This window comes from Mobula hypostoma, chromosome 1 (assembly GCF_963921235.1).
Source record: "Mobula hypostoma chromosome 1, sMobHyp1.1, whole genome shotgun sequence".
Taxonomy (NCBI): Eukaryota; Metazoa; Chordata; class Chondrichthyes; order Myliobatiformes; family Myliobatidae; genus Mobula; species Mobula hypostoma.
The window spans coordinates 121,991,344-122,011,854 of record NC_086097.1 but is presented as its reverse complement, the minus strand read 5'-3'; the positions used below and the strand labels follow the sequence as shown (position 1 = coordinate 122,011,854).

Below are 20,511 nucleotides of genomic sequence, written 5' to 3'. Positions count from 1 at the left end.
CACGACCTCTGGCTCCTCACCCTCCCACTTCAGGATATCTTGGACACGATCAGAAATATCCTGGACCCTGGCACCAGGGAGGCAAACTACCATCCGGGTCTCTGGACTGCGTCCACAGAATCGCCTATCTGACCCCCTTACTATCGAGTCCCCTATCACAACTGCCCTCCTCTTCCTTGCCCTACCCTTCTGAGCTACAGGGCCAGACTCTGTGCCAGAGGCACGGCCACTGTCGCTTCCCCCGGGTAAGCTGTCCCCCCCAACAGTACTCAAACAGGAGTACCTGTTGTTAAGGGGCACAGCCACCGGGGTACTCCCCATCACCTGACTTTTCCCCTTCCCCCTCCTAACCGTGACCCACTTGTCTGCCTCCCGTGGCCCCGGCGTGACCACCTGCCTTCGACTCCTCTCTATCACCTCCTCACTCTCCCTGACCAGACGAAGGTCATCGAGCTGCAGCTCCAGTTCCGTAACGCGGTCCCTTAGGAGCTGCATCTCGATGCACTTGGCGCAGATGTAGACGTCCGGGAGGCTTGGAGACTCCAGGGCCTCCCACATCCGACACCGAGAACAGCAAACTGCCCTCTCACTCATAATGCCCCTTTCCTCAAATAACAACAGAAAGTGAATGCAGGTGAATACCTTCTTTCTTCTTTGTTAACAACCACACTGCTATTTTTATAATCCAAGCTTCGTTGTTTTATCAGCACTGGCAGGCTCTAAGAAAAAGCTATGTTTAAACCTAATCTTTTCTTTTCTCCTTTGTTAGTAATCTCGTACCATTCCACTGTATTAATAATCAATTATTTTCTATCTACTTCTGTCCTGAACTGCTGGACATAAATTAAGGTGAATGAAACATTTCTGAAATCGTCAAGACATTTGCTGCAACATATCATCTCAATAGTAATTCATGGGCAGAATCTGGTATATTTGAATTTCAATTAAAGTTTTACGAAGCAGGCTATTTCTGGAAGCAGGTTTCCTACTGCTTAGACATGGACAATTCTGTACAGATCTCAAGCAGATTGAAATTGAAGTTTGCTCTATGGTCTGGTTATTAACACAGACCTAGATGTGCATTTAGATGGTTTCAATGAATAGGTCACTGGTGGATGCAGCCAGCTGCATGTCCATGGAAGTTTTAAGAGATCATTAAAGCAAAGAATTAGCAGATCTACACTCTCACTTGCTAAAGATACTCTCTTAGCATCTCTGAAATCCAAGGTTTCTAATGCCAAAAAGAACAAGGCACCAGGTCATAGAATTTATGGAAAACAATATGTAAACAATACTGAATCAATCTTTGATTTCTGAATTTACTCCCCATTTAGAAAACTAATAAAGCCTTTATTTCTTCTACAAAGTGCATGACCATACACTTCCCTGTGGTACGGTGACAATGCTAAGTGTGACACACACTTTATGGCACGCTAAGTCCTACTCAAGGGTAATTCAGGTAATAAATGTTCATCATGACGATAATTCTCACTTGACCCCAGGATGGGGACGTCATGGTAGTGTAATGATTAGCACAATGCTTTACAGTACCAGCAACTGGGTTCAATTCCCACCACTGTCGGTAAGGAGTTTGAATGTTCTCCCTGTGACTGTGTGGGTTTCCTCCAGGTGCTCCGATTTCCTCCCACAGTCCAAAGGTGTAAAGGTTAGTCATTGTAAATCATCCTGTAATTAGGCGTGACCCAGCTCAAGGGGTGAGAAGGGCCTATTCAGCACTGTAGTTTAATAAATAAAAAGTAAATAAAAACATAAAGGAGGTGGTGAGAAGAAAGCATTTCTCACTGTTAGTGCTGAAAATGAAAGTATAACAACAGGATCCTATTAGGATTGTTTCTCTTCTTCCTATGCATTCCCTTGAGATTGAAGATGTTTTGTTTCCACCCTGTTTAGTTTTGAGTACTGAAGTGACTCATGAAGCCAGTTTTGGAACCACAGATTACAGGAGGTGCCTCAGAGGAAGGGTGCAAGTAGGTTGAATGGCCTAGACAGAGTAGGCGCAGAGAAGATGTTTCAAATAGAGGGAGAGTCAAGGACCAGTGGACACAGCCCCAGAGTAGAAGGATGTCCCTTTAGAACAGAGATTAGGAGCAATTTCTTGAGAAGGTGGTAGTGTGCTATAATATGTGTATTACACTTAGCATTGTCACGCTACCACAGGGAAGTGTATGGTCATGCACTTTTGTAGAAGAAATAAAGGCTTTATCTATTTTCTGAATGGGACAGGAATATGGTTGATGGTTCAGACGAAGATTTCATCAGTCTGCAAAAGGAAGGTGGGAAGAAGCCAGAATAAGAAGGTGTGGGGAGGGGAAAGAGTAAACACTGGCAGGTGATAGGTGAGACCAGATGAGGGGAAGGTAGGTGAAATGAAGTGAGAGGTAACAGATGGAAAAGGTAAAGGGGCTGAAGAAGAAGGAATCAGATAGGAGAGGAGAGTGGACCATGGGAGAAAGGGAAGTGGGGGCTGGGCGGGGGGAGAGAGGCATCAGAGAGACATAGTAGGCAGGTGCAGAGAAGAGAGTGGGTATGAGGAGAGGCAGAATGGGGAATGGATAAAGAGTGAAGGAGGATTTGGGTGAAATTACCAGAAATTAGAACAGTTGATGTTCATGCCATCAGGTTGTAAGCTACCCAGATGAAATATGAGGTGTTGCTCCCCAACCTGCACGTGGCCTCATTGTGGTAGTAGAGCAAATCCTGGACTGACATGTCAAAATGGGAATGGGAAGTAGGATTAAAACAAGTGGCTGCCAGGAAATCCTGTGCCTGGACACTCTACGCTCCAGGAGTTCCACAGTCTCTGTGCTCCATTCCTAAACTAGGTATAAATTGGTTTCTTGATTTGTAAGGGTGTCAAATGTTAGAGGGAGAAGGCTGGAGAATGGGGCTGGGAGGGTGAGTAAATCGACCATGATGGAATGGCAGAGCAGACCTGATGGCCTGAATAGCCTAATATTCTCCTTTGTCTTATGGCCTTCTGGTCTTATGGTGGTGAGGTCTACATTTCTGCTGCATTCGTGCATTCCTGATGACATGGAGTTCAGGTTCTCTGTGCTCCTTCTCAGCATTCATGGACCAGAGTTCCCAGGAGTCACTGACTAGGCAGCCCAAGGTGTCTTACACAGTCAGCTCCATGCTTGTGCAACTAAGCTGGTAGTAATCAGGTTGAGTTTCAATATTCTGACTAATATAACCCGACCAATGGACTGTTGAGAGACAGCTACAATTTCCCCTCAAGCCTCCAAGCTAGTTCAGCTCTAGTGAAAGAGCATTCAACATGAAGCCATTAAAAATACATTTATCCCTCAGTGTAAGATGACTAGGGAATAGCATCCACTTTTCAAAGACGCACTTCTGTCAGTTTATCAGAATATATGCACTTTAGACAACTGAGCGTTATGTTTTATTTCATCTTCTGACAGACCTCCAACGTGGATGTTCAAGACGTGAGTTGTCTGGTTTGCCAAGTACAAATTTATGAAGCTACCAGGAGTTCGCTTTGAAATGGGGGAAATGCTTTTTTCAATAATGTATGAGGGAGGCATTAACAGAAGGCCAAAAAGCCATCCGGTTTGTTGAAACATTGAGATAATATTTATGCTTGGAAAAGGCTTCCGAGAATTTAACGTGGTAAATAGTCCAGAGTAGGATGTGGTTTGAGAGGTCAAAGAAATTAGAATTAACTGAGCTTTTGAAAAGAAAATTGTACATAACAATAAATGATTCTTGAATTTTAATGTAATTTATGCAGTATGAGAGCAATTTAATGATGTGTTCTGTTTAGTTCGTCCATTTATACTTAATGAAGATGTCACTGCGTGTTATTTCCAAAATCAAATCCCGGTTTGGTATCTGCCAACTAAATCTCAGAACTCTATAAAATAGTATTGCAGAAAGCAAATTAATTCTCCAAAATGTGTGATAGGATATGGTATAAATGAGAGACACCAGAAAATTCTCTGCAGGTGTCCTACAAAAAAAGAATCCCTTAAAAGCTGATAAAAAGGACTGATTTTCAAAATCTTGTGGAAAAGAGCATCATTACATCCTTTGAAGATTATGTTAAAGGATAAACATCCTTTAAAGATACTTTTGTGATATTCTTCAATAATATACATGGTAATTATATTCCATGATTCCTTGTAAATCCCCATGCATAATTTCCTGTGCTTGTAATGAATTCCTTTGCCAAATTTAAAAGTGCGCTGATTTTTGCCTTCTTGACTAAAATGGTCTGACTGTAAAATCTTCCATTATTAATATTGAATCATTTCCCTCTCAAAGCTTGGTAATGCAATGTTCCTTATATAACTCTACCACTGGTTCTTTGATATAGTCATGGGGGTTGCTATAAAATTCCATCGGAATATGGGAATAGGAATCCCGTGAAACTAAAGCTCATACTGTATCCTCAGAATGCCGAAAGCTATCTGATTTTCTGTTATGCAAGCTCTGAAATAGGCCAGCACTTACACCATAATAGTAAGATAGTCACTGTTGACATGGATGAGTTGGATTGAAGTGTCTGTTTCCAAGCAATAACGATCTACGACGCTCTGATTCTAATTGCCAGATTTGGGTTCCTAAGCCCCACACTCTCTACATCCCTTGCTTTGGATAGGAGTTCTCTGAAGTGGGTGACCATAGCTTGCAACCAAGCCACATATTTGTGCCCTACTTGGCAACCATGTATACATTGGGTATGTACTGGGTACCTGCCAAAAGTGATAATGAAGTTGATGGGACGAACCAGATTACCTAAAAAATCTTGAGTAACACATACAGAATGATGGAGGAACTCAGCAGCATCTATGGAGAAGAATAAACAGTTAATGTTTCAGGCCGAGACCCCTCATCAGTTTGCAAGACAAAGGTGGGGGGCAGGGGAAGAAGTCTGAATAAGAAGGTGGGATGAGGGGAAAGAGTAAACACTGGCAGACGATAGGTGAGACCAGGTGAGGGGAAGGTAGGTGAGATGAAGTGAGAGGTAATAGATGGAAACGGTAGAGGGGCTGAAGAAGAAGGAATCAGATAGGAGAGGAGAGTGGACCGTGGGAGAAAGGGAAGAGGGGGGTGGGGAGGGAGGATGGGGAGGCACCAGAGGGACATAGTATGTAGGTGTGGAGAAGAGAGCAGATATGAGGAGAGGCAGAAGGTGGAATTAATAAAGATTGAATGTGGATTTGGGTGGAATTACCACAAGTTAAAGCAATCGACATTCATGCCATCAGCTTGTAAGCTACTCAGATGGAGTATGAGGTGTTGCTCCTCCATCCTGAGCGTGGCCTCATTGTGGTAGTAGAGGAAATCCTGGACTGGCATGTCAAAATAGGAATGAGAAGTAGAATTAAAATAGGTGGTCTCCTGTGCCTGGAAACTCTACACTCCAGAAGCTTGAACTCGGTCTCTGTGCTCCATTCCTATACTAGGTATAAATTGGTATGAATTTCAGAGACAATGTACAATATACTGTATATATACTACACTCAGCAATCACTTTATTAGGTACCTCCTGTTCCATTAGAGTGGACACTTAGTAACATTTAGTATATGTTAGTGGTTTTCTGCTGCTGTGGCCCATCCACTTCAAGGTTTGACATGTTGTGCATTCAAAGATGCTCTTCTGCACACCACTATCGTAACACATGGTTATTTCAGATACTGTTACCTTCCTGTCAGTTTGAACCAAGCTGGCCATTCTAATCTGACCTCTCTCATTAACAAAGCATTTTCACTCACAGAACTGTTGCTCACTGGTTGTTTTTGTTTTTCACGTCATTCTCTGTAAACTCGAGAGACTGTTGGGCATGAAAATCCCATGCAATCAGCAGTTTCTGAGATACTCAGACCACCCCATTTGGCACCAACAATCATCCCATGGTCAAAGTCACAGTAATTCCCCATTCTGATGTTTGGCCTGGCCAACAACTGAACATCTTGATCATCTCTTTTATGCATGGACTTGCTGCCACATGATTAGCTGATCAGATATTTGCATTAAGGAGCAGGTGCACCTAATGAAGAGGCTGCTGAGTGTAAGTGGCTGTGGTAGAGATTATATCACCTTTCAGCATGTCACTTCAGCTTCCCATCCACTTTCCTCCTCACCTGGTCTTACCTATCACCTGCCAACTTGTACTCCTTCCACTCCCACTCCCCTCCTCCCCACCTTTTCACTCTGGTTTCTGCTTCCTTCCTTTCCAGTCCTGATAAAGGGCCTCGGACCGAAATGTCTATTGTTTAAGGTTCAAAGTCTCAAAGGTTCAAAGGTACATTTAATGTCAGAGAAATGCATGCAATATACATCCTGAAATTCTTTTTCTTCACAACCATCCACAAAAACAGAAGAGTGCCCCAAAGAATGAATGACAATTAAATGTTAGAACCCTAAATCTCCCCAGCTACCCCCTCCAAAGCATAAGCAGCAGCAAAGCAACAACCCCCCTCCCCACCAGCAAAAAATACATCAGCACTCCCCACTGAGCACTCAAGCATGCAGCAAAGCATCAATAAAGACACAGATATGCAGTACCCCAAAGACTACTCGTTCACCTGGTAATTCAACATACCACAGGCTCTCCTTCTCCCTAATAAGGGAAAAAGTGATGTCTCCATTTCACAGCGAGAGGGGAAACATAACAAACAACTCGCTGATTTACAATGTTAAAGGTCTGTTGCATCGCTTTCTACGAGCTCTGTGCCAAAGAGCTCAGGTCTCCGGGCACACAGCCAGCAGCCAGCTTGCTGCCTTCGATCTTCCATGTACTCCCATGACACACCAGATTCCTGCGGAGGCAACAACCTTGAGTCCACCCGCCTCCAGAGCCATGAAATCCCAAAATGCTGAATGTGTGCTAGTCTTCTAGGCCGTGTCCTTGGCATATCAAATAGTGGCCAGTTCTGAGACCCCAAGAGTGGGTCCCATTCCCTCAAAGAAGTGAAGTCAGCATCTAACTCCAGGTCATGGTCTTCAAAAGAACCCTGAAAGGGAAAAGTAGAAATATATTAAAGACAAAAGTAGAGCTGTTTACGCCTCTCCATGGATGCTGACTGACCTGCTGAGTTCTTCTAGCATTTTATGTGCATTGCTTTGGATTTCCAGCATCTGCAGAATCTGTTGTGTTTTTGGCAGGGAGTAGTTAAGGTAAATAACGTAGTTCCAGAAGAAGAATTTAGTTAACTCGTCAAAAACAAGGCCATATTGTTGGAGTTAGATAAAAAGGAGCTTGGATAGTCTTCGGTAAAAAAAAGCTCAATGTAAACTTATTATCAAAGTACATATATGTCATCGTGTACTGCTCTGAGACTTGTTTTCCTTGTGGGCATTCACAATAAATACAAAGAGACACAATCGAATCAATGTACATAATGTATTGGGTGGGCACAGGAGTACATTCAGCCAGAGACTCATTCCACTGAGATGCAGCACAGAGTGTCTTAGGAAGTCATTCCTGCCTGTGGCCATCAAACTTTACTCCTCCCTTGGAGAGTCAGACACCCTGAGCCAATAGGCTGGTCCTGGACCTTTTCCTGGCATAATTTACATATTACTATTTAACTATTTATGGTTTTATTACTATTTAATTATTTATGGTGCAACTGTAACGAAAACGAATTTCCCCTGGGATCAATCAAGTATGACTATGACTATGACTATGACTATGAAAAATTGCACGCAACAAAGATGGACAAACCACCTATGTGCAAAGGCATTGAACCTAAATTTCAACATCAATCTATTGGACAGAATGACTTGGTTCTATGTTGTGAGCACCATGTAAGATTACATAAATGATTTTTTCTCTTCATTTGTTTTGCAGAGCGGTTCAATGTGTATTTGATGCCAACTCCCAATCTGGACATTTATGGAGAATGCACCATGCAGATCACACATGAGAACATTTATCTGTGGGACATCCACAATCCTAGAGTAAAGCTGGTGATGTGGCCACTCAGCTCCCTCAGACGGTATGGAAGGGATGCAACATGGTTCACATTTGAAGCTGGCAGGTAACTTTGGTATTGAACTCTCTCTCAGAATTGCTGTAGTAAGTAATGACCATAATGCGATCTCATTAAGCTCAAATGGTTAAAAGCCTGCATTATCATAATATATGATGTAATTCAGGGTCCCCAACCTTTTTTGCACTGCGGACCGGTTTAATATTGACAATATTCTTGCAGACCGGCCGACCGGGGCGGGGTGGGGGGCTGCGGGTAGGGTTGCCAATGAACAAGAGTAGCAGTCAAATGCGTTGTTTACCCAAAAGACTACAATGACCATGAAGCCTTGCGCGGGCACCAATGCGCATGCACGTCATGACCTGCCAATCCCTCCCCCCGCCCCCCCAGCTCGGGGGGGGGGGTGGGTGTTAATCACTACTGGAATATAGGTGATAAGTGGGTAATACACTCAATTTTGTTTCTAAAAGGGTTTATCTAATGAATTTAATATTAAACACACAGCGCATATTTTCCTCGCATGGATATAATGATAAGTCAATTATTAGGGGAGCTTGAAGTGTTGAACGAACTTCCAGTAGAAGTGGCAGAAGCAGGTTCGATATGATCATATAAAAAAAAATTGGATAGGTATCTGGACAGGAAAGGAATGGAGGGTTAGGGGCTGAGTGCAGGTCGGCGGGACCAGGTGAGAGTAGTGTTCGGCACGGACTAGAGGGGCCAAGATGGCCTGTTTCCGTGCTGTAATTGTTATATGGTTATATAGGTCACTTATAAGTCAATAGCATCATAACATTTTAAGTAATATTTGGATATTGAATGCACAGCACATATTTTCCCCGTATGAATATATAAAATCATTGCAACACACCAATATCACTGAATCAGTGGGAGCCCTGGGCTTGTTTCCCTGCAACAACACCGTCCTATCGAGGGGTGATGGGAGACATCGATACTCGAAGTGGGGTCCTTATGTCCAGTCTATTCCGCAGTTTAGTTTTTGTTGCATTCATTGCAGAAAACTCCGCTTCGCAGAAAAGTGTAGGAAATGAAAGCAGCATTTTCAGTGCTTTCGTGGCTATCTCAGGATATTTAGCCTTGACTTTGATCCAAAATGCTGACAGAGACGTTATGTCAAACATACTTTTCAGCCGTCGTCATTTGCAAGCTCAAGGAGTTGATCGCCTTCCCGCCCTGACACGGATGACGCGCGGGTCATGACCTCGTGTGCATAATGGCTGATCAGTGGCCATGACAGGGAATGAGGAAAGGTGCAGCTGACCAAATCATATCCCTTCCTCGCGGCCTGGTAGCGCATGCTCTGCGGCCCGGTGGTTGGGGACCGCTGATGTAATTAGACCGTAAGACATAGGAGCAGAATTAGACCATTCTGCCCTTCAAGTCTACCCTACCATTCTATTATAGCTAATTTACTATCCCCCTCAACCCCATTCTCCTGCCTTCTGCCCATACCCCTACTTATCAAGAACCTATCAACTTCAGCTTTAAATAAATCCAATGACTTGGCCTCCCAGATGTCTGAGGCAATCAATTCCACAGATTCAAGATCTACATATAAAATTAATGTTATGTCCACCATTGTCCCTATTCTACCTATTGCATTTTAAAATGTTGTAGTCCCAATACACTGCGCTGATGTGCTTGGTTCTCCTGTGTCTGTCTCGGAGAGCAGTATCGGGACACCCTTCAAGGGACTGAACCCTAGCAAGATGTGAGGCAGTATACTGAAAACCAAAGACCATAAGATATAGGAGCAGAATTAGGCCATCTGCTCCCCCATTCAATCATGGCTGATCCTTTTTTACCTCCTCCTCAACCCCAGTTCCCGGCCTTCTCCCCGTAATCTTTGGTGCCATGTCCAGTCAAGAACTTATCAATCCCTGCCTTAAATATACCCAATGACCTGGCTAATAAATTCCATAAATTCACTGCCCTTCTATCCTGAGGCGGTGCCCTCTAGTCCTAGACTCTCCTACCATGGGAAACATCCTTTCCACATCTACTCTGTCTAGACCTTTCAACATTTGAAAAGTTCCAGTGAGATTCCCCCCCACCCAATCCCTCTGAATTCCAGTGAGTACAGACCCAGAGCCATCAAATATTCTTCATATGATAACCCTTTCATTCCTGGAACTATCCTTGTGAACCTCCTCTGGACCTTCTCCAATGCCAGCACATCTCTTCTAAGATGAGGGGCCCAAAACTGTTCACAATACTCAAGGTGAGGCCTCACCAGTGCCTTATAGAGCCTCAGCATCACACCTTTGCTCTTGTATTCTAGACCAGGGGTCCCCAACCTTTCTTGCACCACAGACTGGTTTAATATTGAAAATATTCTTGCGGATCGGCTGATGGGGGGTGGGGGGGTGGGGGGGTGGTGCTCAAGTAGGGTTGCCAACTTTCTCACTCCCAAATAAGAGACAAAAGTAGCAGTCAAATACGGGACACTTGTGTTTACCCTGAGAAAGACAACCATGACCATGAAGCCTTGCGCAGGCACCTGTGTGCATATGCGTAACGTGCGCATACATGACGTGCACATGCGTGTACGTGCCGATTTTTTTTCTATAAATAGGCGTTGGCTTAATCTTCGTGATTCTGTTAAGTGAAACTACAGTGTACATATTACTATATGTTACTGTTATTTAAGGTTTTATGTGTTATTTGGTATGATTTGGTAGGTTATTTCAAGTTCAACAGTGCGTGACAGGGAATGAGGAAAAGTGCAGCTGACTCATATCGTTTTCTCGTGGCCCAGTACTGGTCCGCGGCCTGGTCATTGGGGACCACTGTTCTAGACCTCTTGAAATGAATGATAACATGGTATTTGCCTTCCTCACCGCCCACTCAACCTGCAAGTTAACCTTCAGGGTGTCCTGCACTAGTCCTTTTGTATCTGTGCCATCCAGCTGCTTGCAGTGCTCAAGGACATCTTCATCCTTTCATTGCTGCAGTCATAGGCTCCCATACCCTTCAAAAGGGCGTCAATCATACCGGTTGGTGCCCAAGAAGAGCAGGGAGAGTTGCCTCAAGAACTATCATCTGGTAGCACTTGCATCTACTGTGATGAAGTGCTTTGTGTGGTTGGTCCTGAGCAGGGATCTGGTCTAGCTGTAATTTGTTTACTGCCACAACAGGTCTACAATGGATACAATTTCACTGGCTCTCCACTCAGCCTTGGACAGCTGGCCGACAGCAGTACCTATGACAGGCTACTGTTTATTAATGACAGCTTGGTGTTCAACACCATCATTCCCTTAGTACTGGCTTCAAAACCTAGGCCTTTGCATCTCCCTCTGCACCTGAATCTTTGATTTCCTCATAGGGAGACCGCAGACAGTGCAGTTCCGAAATAACACCTCCTCCTTGTTAATAATCAACACAGACTCAACTCAAGAATGTATGCTCTACTCTCACAACACACATCACTGTGTGGTTAGGCATAGCTCAAGTGCCATCTATAAATCTGGTGAATCTCAGATGGTGACAATGAGGCATACAGGAATCAAGTGGTTGAGTGTGTCGTGACAACAACTTAGCACTCAAAACCACCTCTGGCAGGGTGTGCCATGTACCTACCTCTCTCTGTGCAAAAAATGAACCTCTGACATCCCCACTGTACTTTCCTCCATTCACCTTAAAATTATAACCTCTCATGTTAGCTATTTCTGCCCTTAGAAAAAGTCTCTGGCTATCCACTTGATCTATGCTTCTTAACACCTTGTACACCTCTATCAAATCACCTCACATCCTCCTTTGGTCCAAAGCGTAAAGCCCTAACTCACTCATAAGACATGCTCTCTAATCCAGGTAGAATGCTGGAAAATTTCCTCTGCACCCTCTCTAAAGCTTCCACGTCTTTCCAATAATAAGGCAACCAGAACTGAACACAATATTCCAGGTGTGGTCTAATTAGGGTTTTATAGAGTTCCAACATTACCTCGCAGTTCTTGAACTCAATACCCCTCTCCCCAGTTAATGAAAGGCAACATACCACACGCCTTCTTAACAACCCTATCAAATTGCACAGTAACTTTGAGTGATCTATGGGCTTGGACTCCAAAGTCCCTTTGTTCCTCCACACTACTAAGCCCCTATGATTAACTCGGTACTCTGCTTTCAAATTCGACCTTCCAAAGAGTATCACTTCACTCTTTTCTGGGTTGAGCTGCATTGGATAGCAGATGCTGGGAATCTGAATTTTTGCTTCTGGGTTGCAGCATCTGCAGTTGTTTGACTTTCAAAAGGCGTTGTCATCAAATGAAGTCAAAATAAAAATGAGTTGTTTGTAAAAACTGCAAACTGTAAATTAGCGTCACAATTTTCCTGATCTCTCCACCAGAACTTCAGCAGAAGAACATGGACATCCTGAGCATTTGATTTGGATTTTTTTCTCTGGTTTTTATTCTGATCATTACCACTGTTGCTAACGACGATAGTCAGAATTCAAATCTCTGCCTGGAAATGAAAATAAAACAAAAAGCAATGAAATCAAATTGCAGTGACATGATCACAAAGTGAGCCTGTACAACTACTGTAATATTGGTGAAATGTAATGGTACACCCAATCAAGGGTGCATTACATACAAATAAGTGTTTAATAGCCACTTTAACCATCCATGACCTAAGCTATAAAACAAAATGGGGTATAATTTACCAAGAATTACAGTGCATTTACACATTTGTGTGTAGTAAATCATTTTAACTTCCTTTTTAAAAAAGATTTTATCATATGTAAACATCATTAGTTTAGTAAATGAAAGATCTTTCTAATGACATGGAATGAAACATCTTTAGCACATTTACTGAGGAAACCTAAGAGCAATCATTTAATAAGCAATTAATAAGCACAGTAAAAAAATAGGATGTTGTGTATGTTAGCATTATTTTCCACATAATTAGATTTACAGGAATATATTTAAAATAAAGGGTATTCAGCGGCTTTTAGTTAAGGTTTACATGGTCTTAAAGCTCAGTACTTTTTTTCAATTTTGACTCTTGAAGGTAAATGGATTCAAGGCTTCTTTACGCTGAGACAGTCACTTTTGTTAAGGCTTATAGGATTTTTAAATTGTAAAATTTATCCTAAGTTTTACAGATTTACAGAGAAACAAGTACCAGTAGATCTGTCTGAATTGACATTGGATAGAGACCTTACTGTATTTTTGAGGCCACTCTGTTCCTATGTAATGTAAATCATTTCCCCACTGAGAAACATCCATTTATGTTACTATAGTTTTCTTCCTTGTCTAATATGGTTAAGATCAAGGATTGGTGGTCTCTGATTCACAATTTCTATTAATCTCCAAGCTATGATGGAGACCCTTCCATTATGCTAATTATAGAAGATGCTTTGCAGCCTAATTTGTCCTCACAAAAGAAAACTAACAGATGTTTAAGATTTTATTTCTTAAAGCATAATATATGCTCTTTAGGCTGAAGAAGTGTAAGTCTAATAGATAATATTATCTGATTAGCCTACTTTACATATTCAATTAATTCAACTTAACATTGTCTTCCACCAAGTTTTTTACTGCAGCTCAATGCAGTATTCTGTTTACTTTTGCTATATAGTGATTTATTATGAGACTTTCCAAGTTCAGCAGTATTCAAAATTATGTTCTAAAGCAACTTCAGGAGATTGCTTGTGCATTGGAAGCAAAAATCGGGAAGTAATTTTCTAAGTTGCTTTCCACTTCAAGAAGCTTAATGTCAAGACTCTCAATGTAAGGTTCAATTTGGAGATGTATGGAATGATTCAAAACTATCTATCAGAAACAAATTGTAGAGGCCAAGTCATTGGGTATATTCAAAGAGGAAGTGGATAGGTTCTTGATTCGTAAGGGTGACAAATATCATGGGGAGAAAGCAGGGAAATGCAGTTTGTGATGAATATTCACCCTCCGGACCAGGGGTCTTGGTTTTCTTTTAACAAGCTCAGCTTTCTGAAGATAGCATCTGCCACTTGTAAAGATCAAAGTGCTGTTTCTGAATTAAGTTAAATTTCCAATTAATATTCCTTGTTTAGCTATCATAAATGGGAGCCAGTCTTCAGTTCTTGATGTAAATGGCAAACAGTAATCAGTTTGAATTTGAAAACTCAATTTTGCAAACAGAAGCAATGTCTATAGGAGCCAGGGACTTGTTGGTCTATAGCAGAGGTCCCCAATCTTTTTTGCACTGCAGACCAGTTTAATATTGACAATATTCTTGCAGACCGGCCGACCTGGGTTGGGGGGGTAGGGTTGCCAACGGACAAGAGTAGCAGTCAAATACATTGAGCTTACCCTGAGAAAGACTACCATAACCATGAAGCCTTGCGCAGGCACCAGTGCGCATGCATAACTTGCGCATGTATGTGCGTGCCGATTTTTTTCTACAAATCGTTTTTGGCGATTCTGTTCGGGGGAGGGGGTTGTTAATCACGACCTGAATATAGGTGATAAGTAGCTAATACACTCAATTTCTTTTATGAAAAGGTTTATCTAAAGAATTTAATATTAAACACGCAGTGCATATTTTCCTCCCATGAATATAGTGATAAGTCAATTATAAGGCACTTATAAGTCAATAGCATCATAATATTTTAAGTAACGTTTGGATATTAAACACACAGCGCATATTTTCCCTGTATGAACATATAAAATCATTGCAACATAGCAATATCGCTGAATCAGTGGGAGCCCTGGGCTTGTTTCCCTGCAACAAGACGGTGCCATCGAGGGGCGATGGGAGACAGCGATACTCGAAGGGGGTTCCTTATGTCCAGTCTATTCTGCCACTTAGTTTTCATTGCATTCATTGCAGAAAACCCTGCTTCACAGAGATATGTTGGAAATGGAAGCAACATTTTCAGTGCTTTCGTGGCTATCTCAAGATATTTAGCCTTGACTTTGATCCAGAATGCCGGCAGAGATGTTATGTCAAACATAATTTTCAGCCCGCCGTAATTTGCAAACTCAAAGAGTTGATCTTCTTTCCGCGCTGACATGGATGACGCGTGGGTAATGACCTCGTGTGCGTTCAAATTCCAACAGTGGGCATGACAGGGAATGAGGAAAGGTGCAGCTGACTCGTATCGTTTCCTCGCGGCCCGATAGCACAAGCTTTGTGGCCCGGCACCAGTCTGCGGCCTGGTGGTTGGGGACCGGTGGTCTATAGTACTTTTACTAACTGTTAAAGCGGTGTAGTATAAAACAAGGAGTTATTTAATTTGGCTTGTTTAAAAACAGACAATGTTGACTAAGTTTAGTTCAAGGGAGTTTACAGACTAGATTGATAATATCAATAAGCATATCAATAGGTGATCTATTAATAAATTGGAAAGTTTATGTACTCAAGGAGTCAGCTTCACAGCATTAAATATAGGTGCCTGGAATCACTGTCTGTAGAAGCTTTTAGACCACTTGTGTTAAAAGGTATCTGGAAAAATATTAAAACAACAGGAATTCTGCAGATGCTGGAAATTCAAGCAACACACATAAAAGTTGCTGGTGAACACAGCAGGCCAGGCAGCATCTCTAGGAAGAGGTGCAGTTGACGTTTCAGGCCGAGACCCTTCATCAGGACTAACTTAGTCAGGAAAAATATTATACGTGTATGAAGTCACCAATGTGGCAGAAAAATAATAGACAGCAGTTCAGGCTGTTTAGGAATCTCAAAGGAATGCCAGAAACACAGGGTGAACTAGAATCCATTCCTCTGCCTTCACTTTCTGCAACGGCCTACTGATTTAGCTGTGGCTTGTGGGTATGTCTTTTTAGCTTCTAGGAATTGTACCTGTGTTTTGGAAATTCTTTGTGGTTTAGAAATAGTTTGTAATTTGGAATTCTTTTATAAGATATAAATCCTCTGTGAGTTTTATATTTATTTTAAGAATGTAATTTGGATTTAAACATGTACCACTGAAAATAAATGAACTGTGTTTAAACTACTTCATTAGCTGGAAGTATCTGCTCCTTGGTAGAGAGTGAGATCCCACCACCAAAATAGTGGGTATTGGCAGCTAAACTCATATGGAGAATAAACAGGGAAGTAAACTCGTCTTTGAAGAGTGGGTAGTTACAGTATAACCTCCCTATAGTGAGGGTACCCATGGCTATCTATATTAGATGGGGCTTACTGTCTTCATTTGAGTTTAGAACTTCATGGTCAGCAACCCATTACCATCACAGGTTGAGAGTGATGTCTCAGAAAGGCAGCGTCCATTATTAAGGACCTCCAGCACCCAGGGCATGCCCTTTTCTCACTGTTACCATCAGGTAGGAGGTACAGAAGCCTGAAGGCACACACTCAGAGATTCAGGAACAGCTTCTTCCCCTCTACCATCTGAATCCTAAAGGGACATTGAAGCTTTGGACAGTATCTCATTTTTTTTAAATATACAATATTTCTGTTTATGCACATTTTAAAATCTATTTAACATACATAATTCATTTACTTGTTTATTTATTATTATTATGGTTTAGATTTAATTTTTTTTCTCTGCGAGATTATGTATTGCATTGAACTGCTGTTGCTAAGTTAACAAATTTCATGTCACATGACGGTGATAATAGTCATAGTCATACTTTATTGATCCCAGGGGCAATTGGTTTATAAACCAATTGGAAATTGGTAATAAACCTGATTCTGACTCTGATTCTGAAATCAGTCATGATGGAATGGCAGAACAGACTTGATGGGCAGAATAGCCTAATTCTGCTCCTATTTTTATGGTCTTGTGTCTTATTAGTAAAAACAAAGCTTTGTCTATTCTGGTATGAGGTTTTAATGGTATAATCAATTTCACTTACAGCAAAATAAACTCTTGGGCACTGGTAAAATAGTTTTTTGAATATAGAAAATTATTTTGATGCATTTGGATATGTATGAAAAGGTATAAATTTGCTAATTCTTTTCCCCCCTTTCTTTCTGTTGACATAATCTCTCTTTCTATCCCAAGGTTATCCATCTTTTCATCCCATGGTTTCAGTACATGATTTGGCAATGAATAGTCATTCTAACCTTCACCTCCCAGTTCAAATGCAATGTACAACAGTAAAGGTTATTCAGTTTCATTTGCTTCCTTTCACAGAATACTCAATCTAGCCATAAATGCTGTAAAACAAGGAGTGATGTTTTGACACTAACATCTCATAATTTTCCCTTAAAATTGAGCCTTCTCCCAGGAAGTCTAATGTAAATTCCATCTGGTAAATCAATGACACTGGAAATTTTTGTTTGAAAGAAAAACAGTAGTTATTTTTATTAAAAAATTTCCATATTGCCGATGACTGTGGCTCGTGTTGTCTGTACCACAGTGTAGGATGGCATGGTAGTGTCGCCCTTTTCACAATGCTATTACAACACAAGCTGTAAGATCAGGCTTCAGTACCCACGGCTGTCTGCAAGGAGTTTGTACGTCCTCCCTGTGACCATGTGTGTTTCCTCCTGTGCTCCTATTTCCTCTGATATTATAGATGTACATTTAGGGTTGGTGAGTTGTGGTCATGTTATGTTCGCACTGGTCGCATAGCAACACTTGTGGGCTAACCAGCATGATCCTCACAGACTTGTTTGACACAAATGATGCACTTTGCTGCATGTTTCAATGTACGCCTGACAAGTAAAGCAAATCTTTAAGATAAAAAGTTGTCACCACACACTAAAAATCGAAAGGTCTTAGTTTTAGAAAATGTTCCAGTGCATTGGGCCTGGAATATAAGCTGCAGTTACACTAAACAGATTTTACTTGTTTTGAAAGGGGGAAAGTGCTGCTGGCAGGTATCCACCTTTACTGTCTGGTGGCTTTCTGTTTAAATAAAAGTGATAAATATTATTGCTTTGCAGACATTTACCACTGCTGAATGTTATAACTGAATCTACCTTCACCACTCCGCTTGTACTGCAGTCCACACTCAAACCATTCACTGTGGGGATAAACAAGCTCTTCGGCCACCCATTGCCGAAGTCTACTGACACTCGCACCATTGGTGACACAAAAGCCAGCTGCTATCAAGTTGAAACACATAAAACTGACACACACAGAATGCTGGAAGAAATCACCAGGTCAGGCAGCATCTATGGAGAGGAATAAACAGTCCATGCTTCAGGCTGAGACCCTTCATCAGGACTGGAAAGGCGGGGGTGGGGGGGGGGAAGCCAGCATAAGAAGGGAAGGAGTCAAAGCTGGAAGGTGATAGTTGAAGCCAGGTGAAGGGGAAGGGAAAGGTAGGTGAGTGGTGGAGGGAGGAGGATGAAGTAAGAAGCTCTTGTGTTGACTGGCAGGACACTTAGCTGAGTGTTTCAGTCTTTCCTTTTCAGACGTAGGTAGTAAATACTGATGCACAGATCCCTCACACATGCACACCATTACAAAACTTTCAAAAAGACCATAAGACAGAGGAGCAGAATTGGGCCATTCACCCCAGAGAGTCCACTCTGCCACTTCATCATGGCTGATCCCAGATCCCATTCAACCCCACACACCTGCCTTCTCACCATATCGCTTGATGCCCCCAAACAATCAGGAATCTATCAACTATGTCGTGAATATATCCACAGACTTGGCCTCCACTGCAGTCTGTAGCAAAGCATTCCACACTAAAGCTAAAAAAATCCTTCCTTACTTCTGTTCTAAAAGGACACCCCTCAATTTTGAGGCTGTGCCCTCTACTTCTGGACACCCCTGCCAGAGGAAACATCCTCTCCACATCCACCTTATCTAGTCCTTTCAACATTCAGTAGGTTTCAATGAGATCTCCACTTAATCTTCTAAATTCCAGTGAGTACAGGCCCAAAGCTGCCAAACGCTCCTCATATGTTAACCCCTTCATTCCCGGAATCATCCTCATGAACCTCCTCTGGACTCTCTCCAATGACAATACATCCTTTCTGAGATAAGGGAGCCAAAACTGTTGGCAATACTCCAAGTGCAGCCTGACAAGATGACAATAACTTCAGAACAGTTATTGATAAACAAGTCAACTTTTTAAAAGATGGAAGAATTCGAAATCCTGAGAGACCTTGTACAATGTAACCTTGAAAATGAATGAGGAAGACAAATTACTAAACACAAGAGGTTCTGGAGGTGCTGGAAATCCAGACAGGAGGATCTCAGCAGGTTAGGCAGCGTCCAAGGAAAGGAATAAAGAATCGGCATTTCGGGTAGAGACTCTTCATCAGCTTGGGAAGGGGAAGAATCCAGAATAAGAAGGTGGAGGAAGGGAAAGGAATAACAAGCTGGTAGGTGGAGGGTGGTATGTGGAAGAGGTAGAGATGAAAAAGGAATGTGATAGGAGAGGAGAGTGGATCATGGAAGAAAGAGAAGGAGGAGGAGAACCAAAGGGAGATGATAGGCAGGTGAGGAGAAGAAGAGTAAGAAAGGAGCCAGAATGGGGAATGGAAAAAGAATGAAAGACGAAGAAGAAGAATAGCCCTTAACTCAGCAGTGGAGCTATCAGGGCACAGTCTTTTGACAATGTTTCCGTAGCAAGCTATTCTTGTTTTTACGAGACCAAGTTGCTAGCTCGATTGAAAGATGAGGGGAGGGAAGAAATTTTCAGAAGTTAGAGAAATCAACATTCATGCCAAGAGTTTAGAGATTACCCGGACAGAATATAAGATGTTTCTCTTCCAACCTCATCATGACCACAGAGGTTGGCAGGGACTGACACATCGGAATGGAACTGAGATGTTGAATTGAAATATGCGGCCACCAGAAAATACTGTCTTTTGTGGCAGACAGGGAAAAGGTAATCGATTAAGCCATCCCTTAATCTACATTGGGTCTCCCCAACATTCTGGAAATCACACCAGGAACACCAAATACAGTAGATGGCCCTGACAGACTTGCAGATGAAGTGTTGCCTCACCTGGAAGGACAGTTTGGTGCTCTGAATGGTGGTAAGAATGGAGATGTGGCACTTGTCCCGTTTACAAGGATGTGTCAGGCGGTAGATTGGTGGGGAGGGGCAAGTGGACAAGAGAACCACATAGAGAGCGATCTCTGCAGAAAGCAGAGAGTGGGGGTGGGATGGGGAGGAAAAGATATGTCCAGTGATAGGATTCCATTGACAAAATACTGCTGGACATCTGACACAAGAACAACAAATGCTGGAAACACTAAGCACATCAGGCCACATTGTGAGAGGAAATGGTACTAACATTTAAAAACAAGGACTTTCCATCACAATTCATGCTGATCCATAAATCTGCAAGTGAAATTGCAGTGATTTGGAATATACTTGGAATATATATATATATAGTGACGAAAAACTAAGTTATCAGAAGATTGATGCTGATAAGAGAGATAAGGGAGACAAATGGAGAAACGTTCAAAATGTTAATGAGCGAGGAGAGAGATAACGAAAAGAGACACAATTCAGAGTATTGACAGACTGGTTGCTTTGAACCTGAACTGTTTGAAGTTTGATGGACAGGCGATACCCCAGCAGGGGGATAAAAAGAACAGGTTCGCTAAGGCACGACACACACCATGAGATCACAAGATAAAGAGACCCTGGA

The 20,511-nt window shown here is 42.1% G+C and overlaps 1 protein-coding gene across 3 annotated transcripts in view; it reads left to right on the top strand.

The window, feature by feature from the left end:
• dok6 (docking protein 6) overlaps positions 1-20,511 on the top strand; it is a 609,418-nt gene that overhangs the window by 465,039 nt on the left and 123,868 nt on the right. For all 3 annotated transcript variants that reach the window (XM_063055165.1, XM_063055183.1, XM_063055174.1), the window contains one exon: positions 7,842-8,031. In XM_063055165.1, the coding sequence (XP_062911235.1) occupies positions 7,842-8,031 (190 nt within the window). The remainder of the gene's footprint in view (positions 1-7,841; positions 8,032-20,511) is intronic.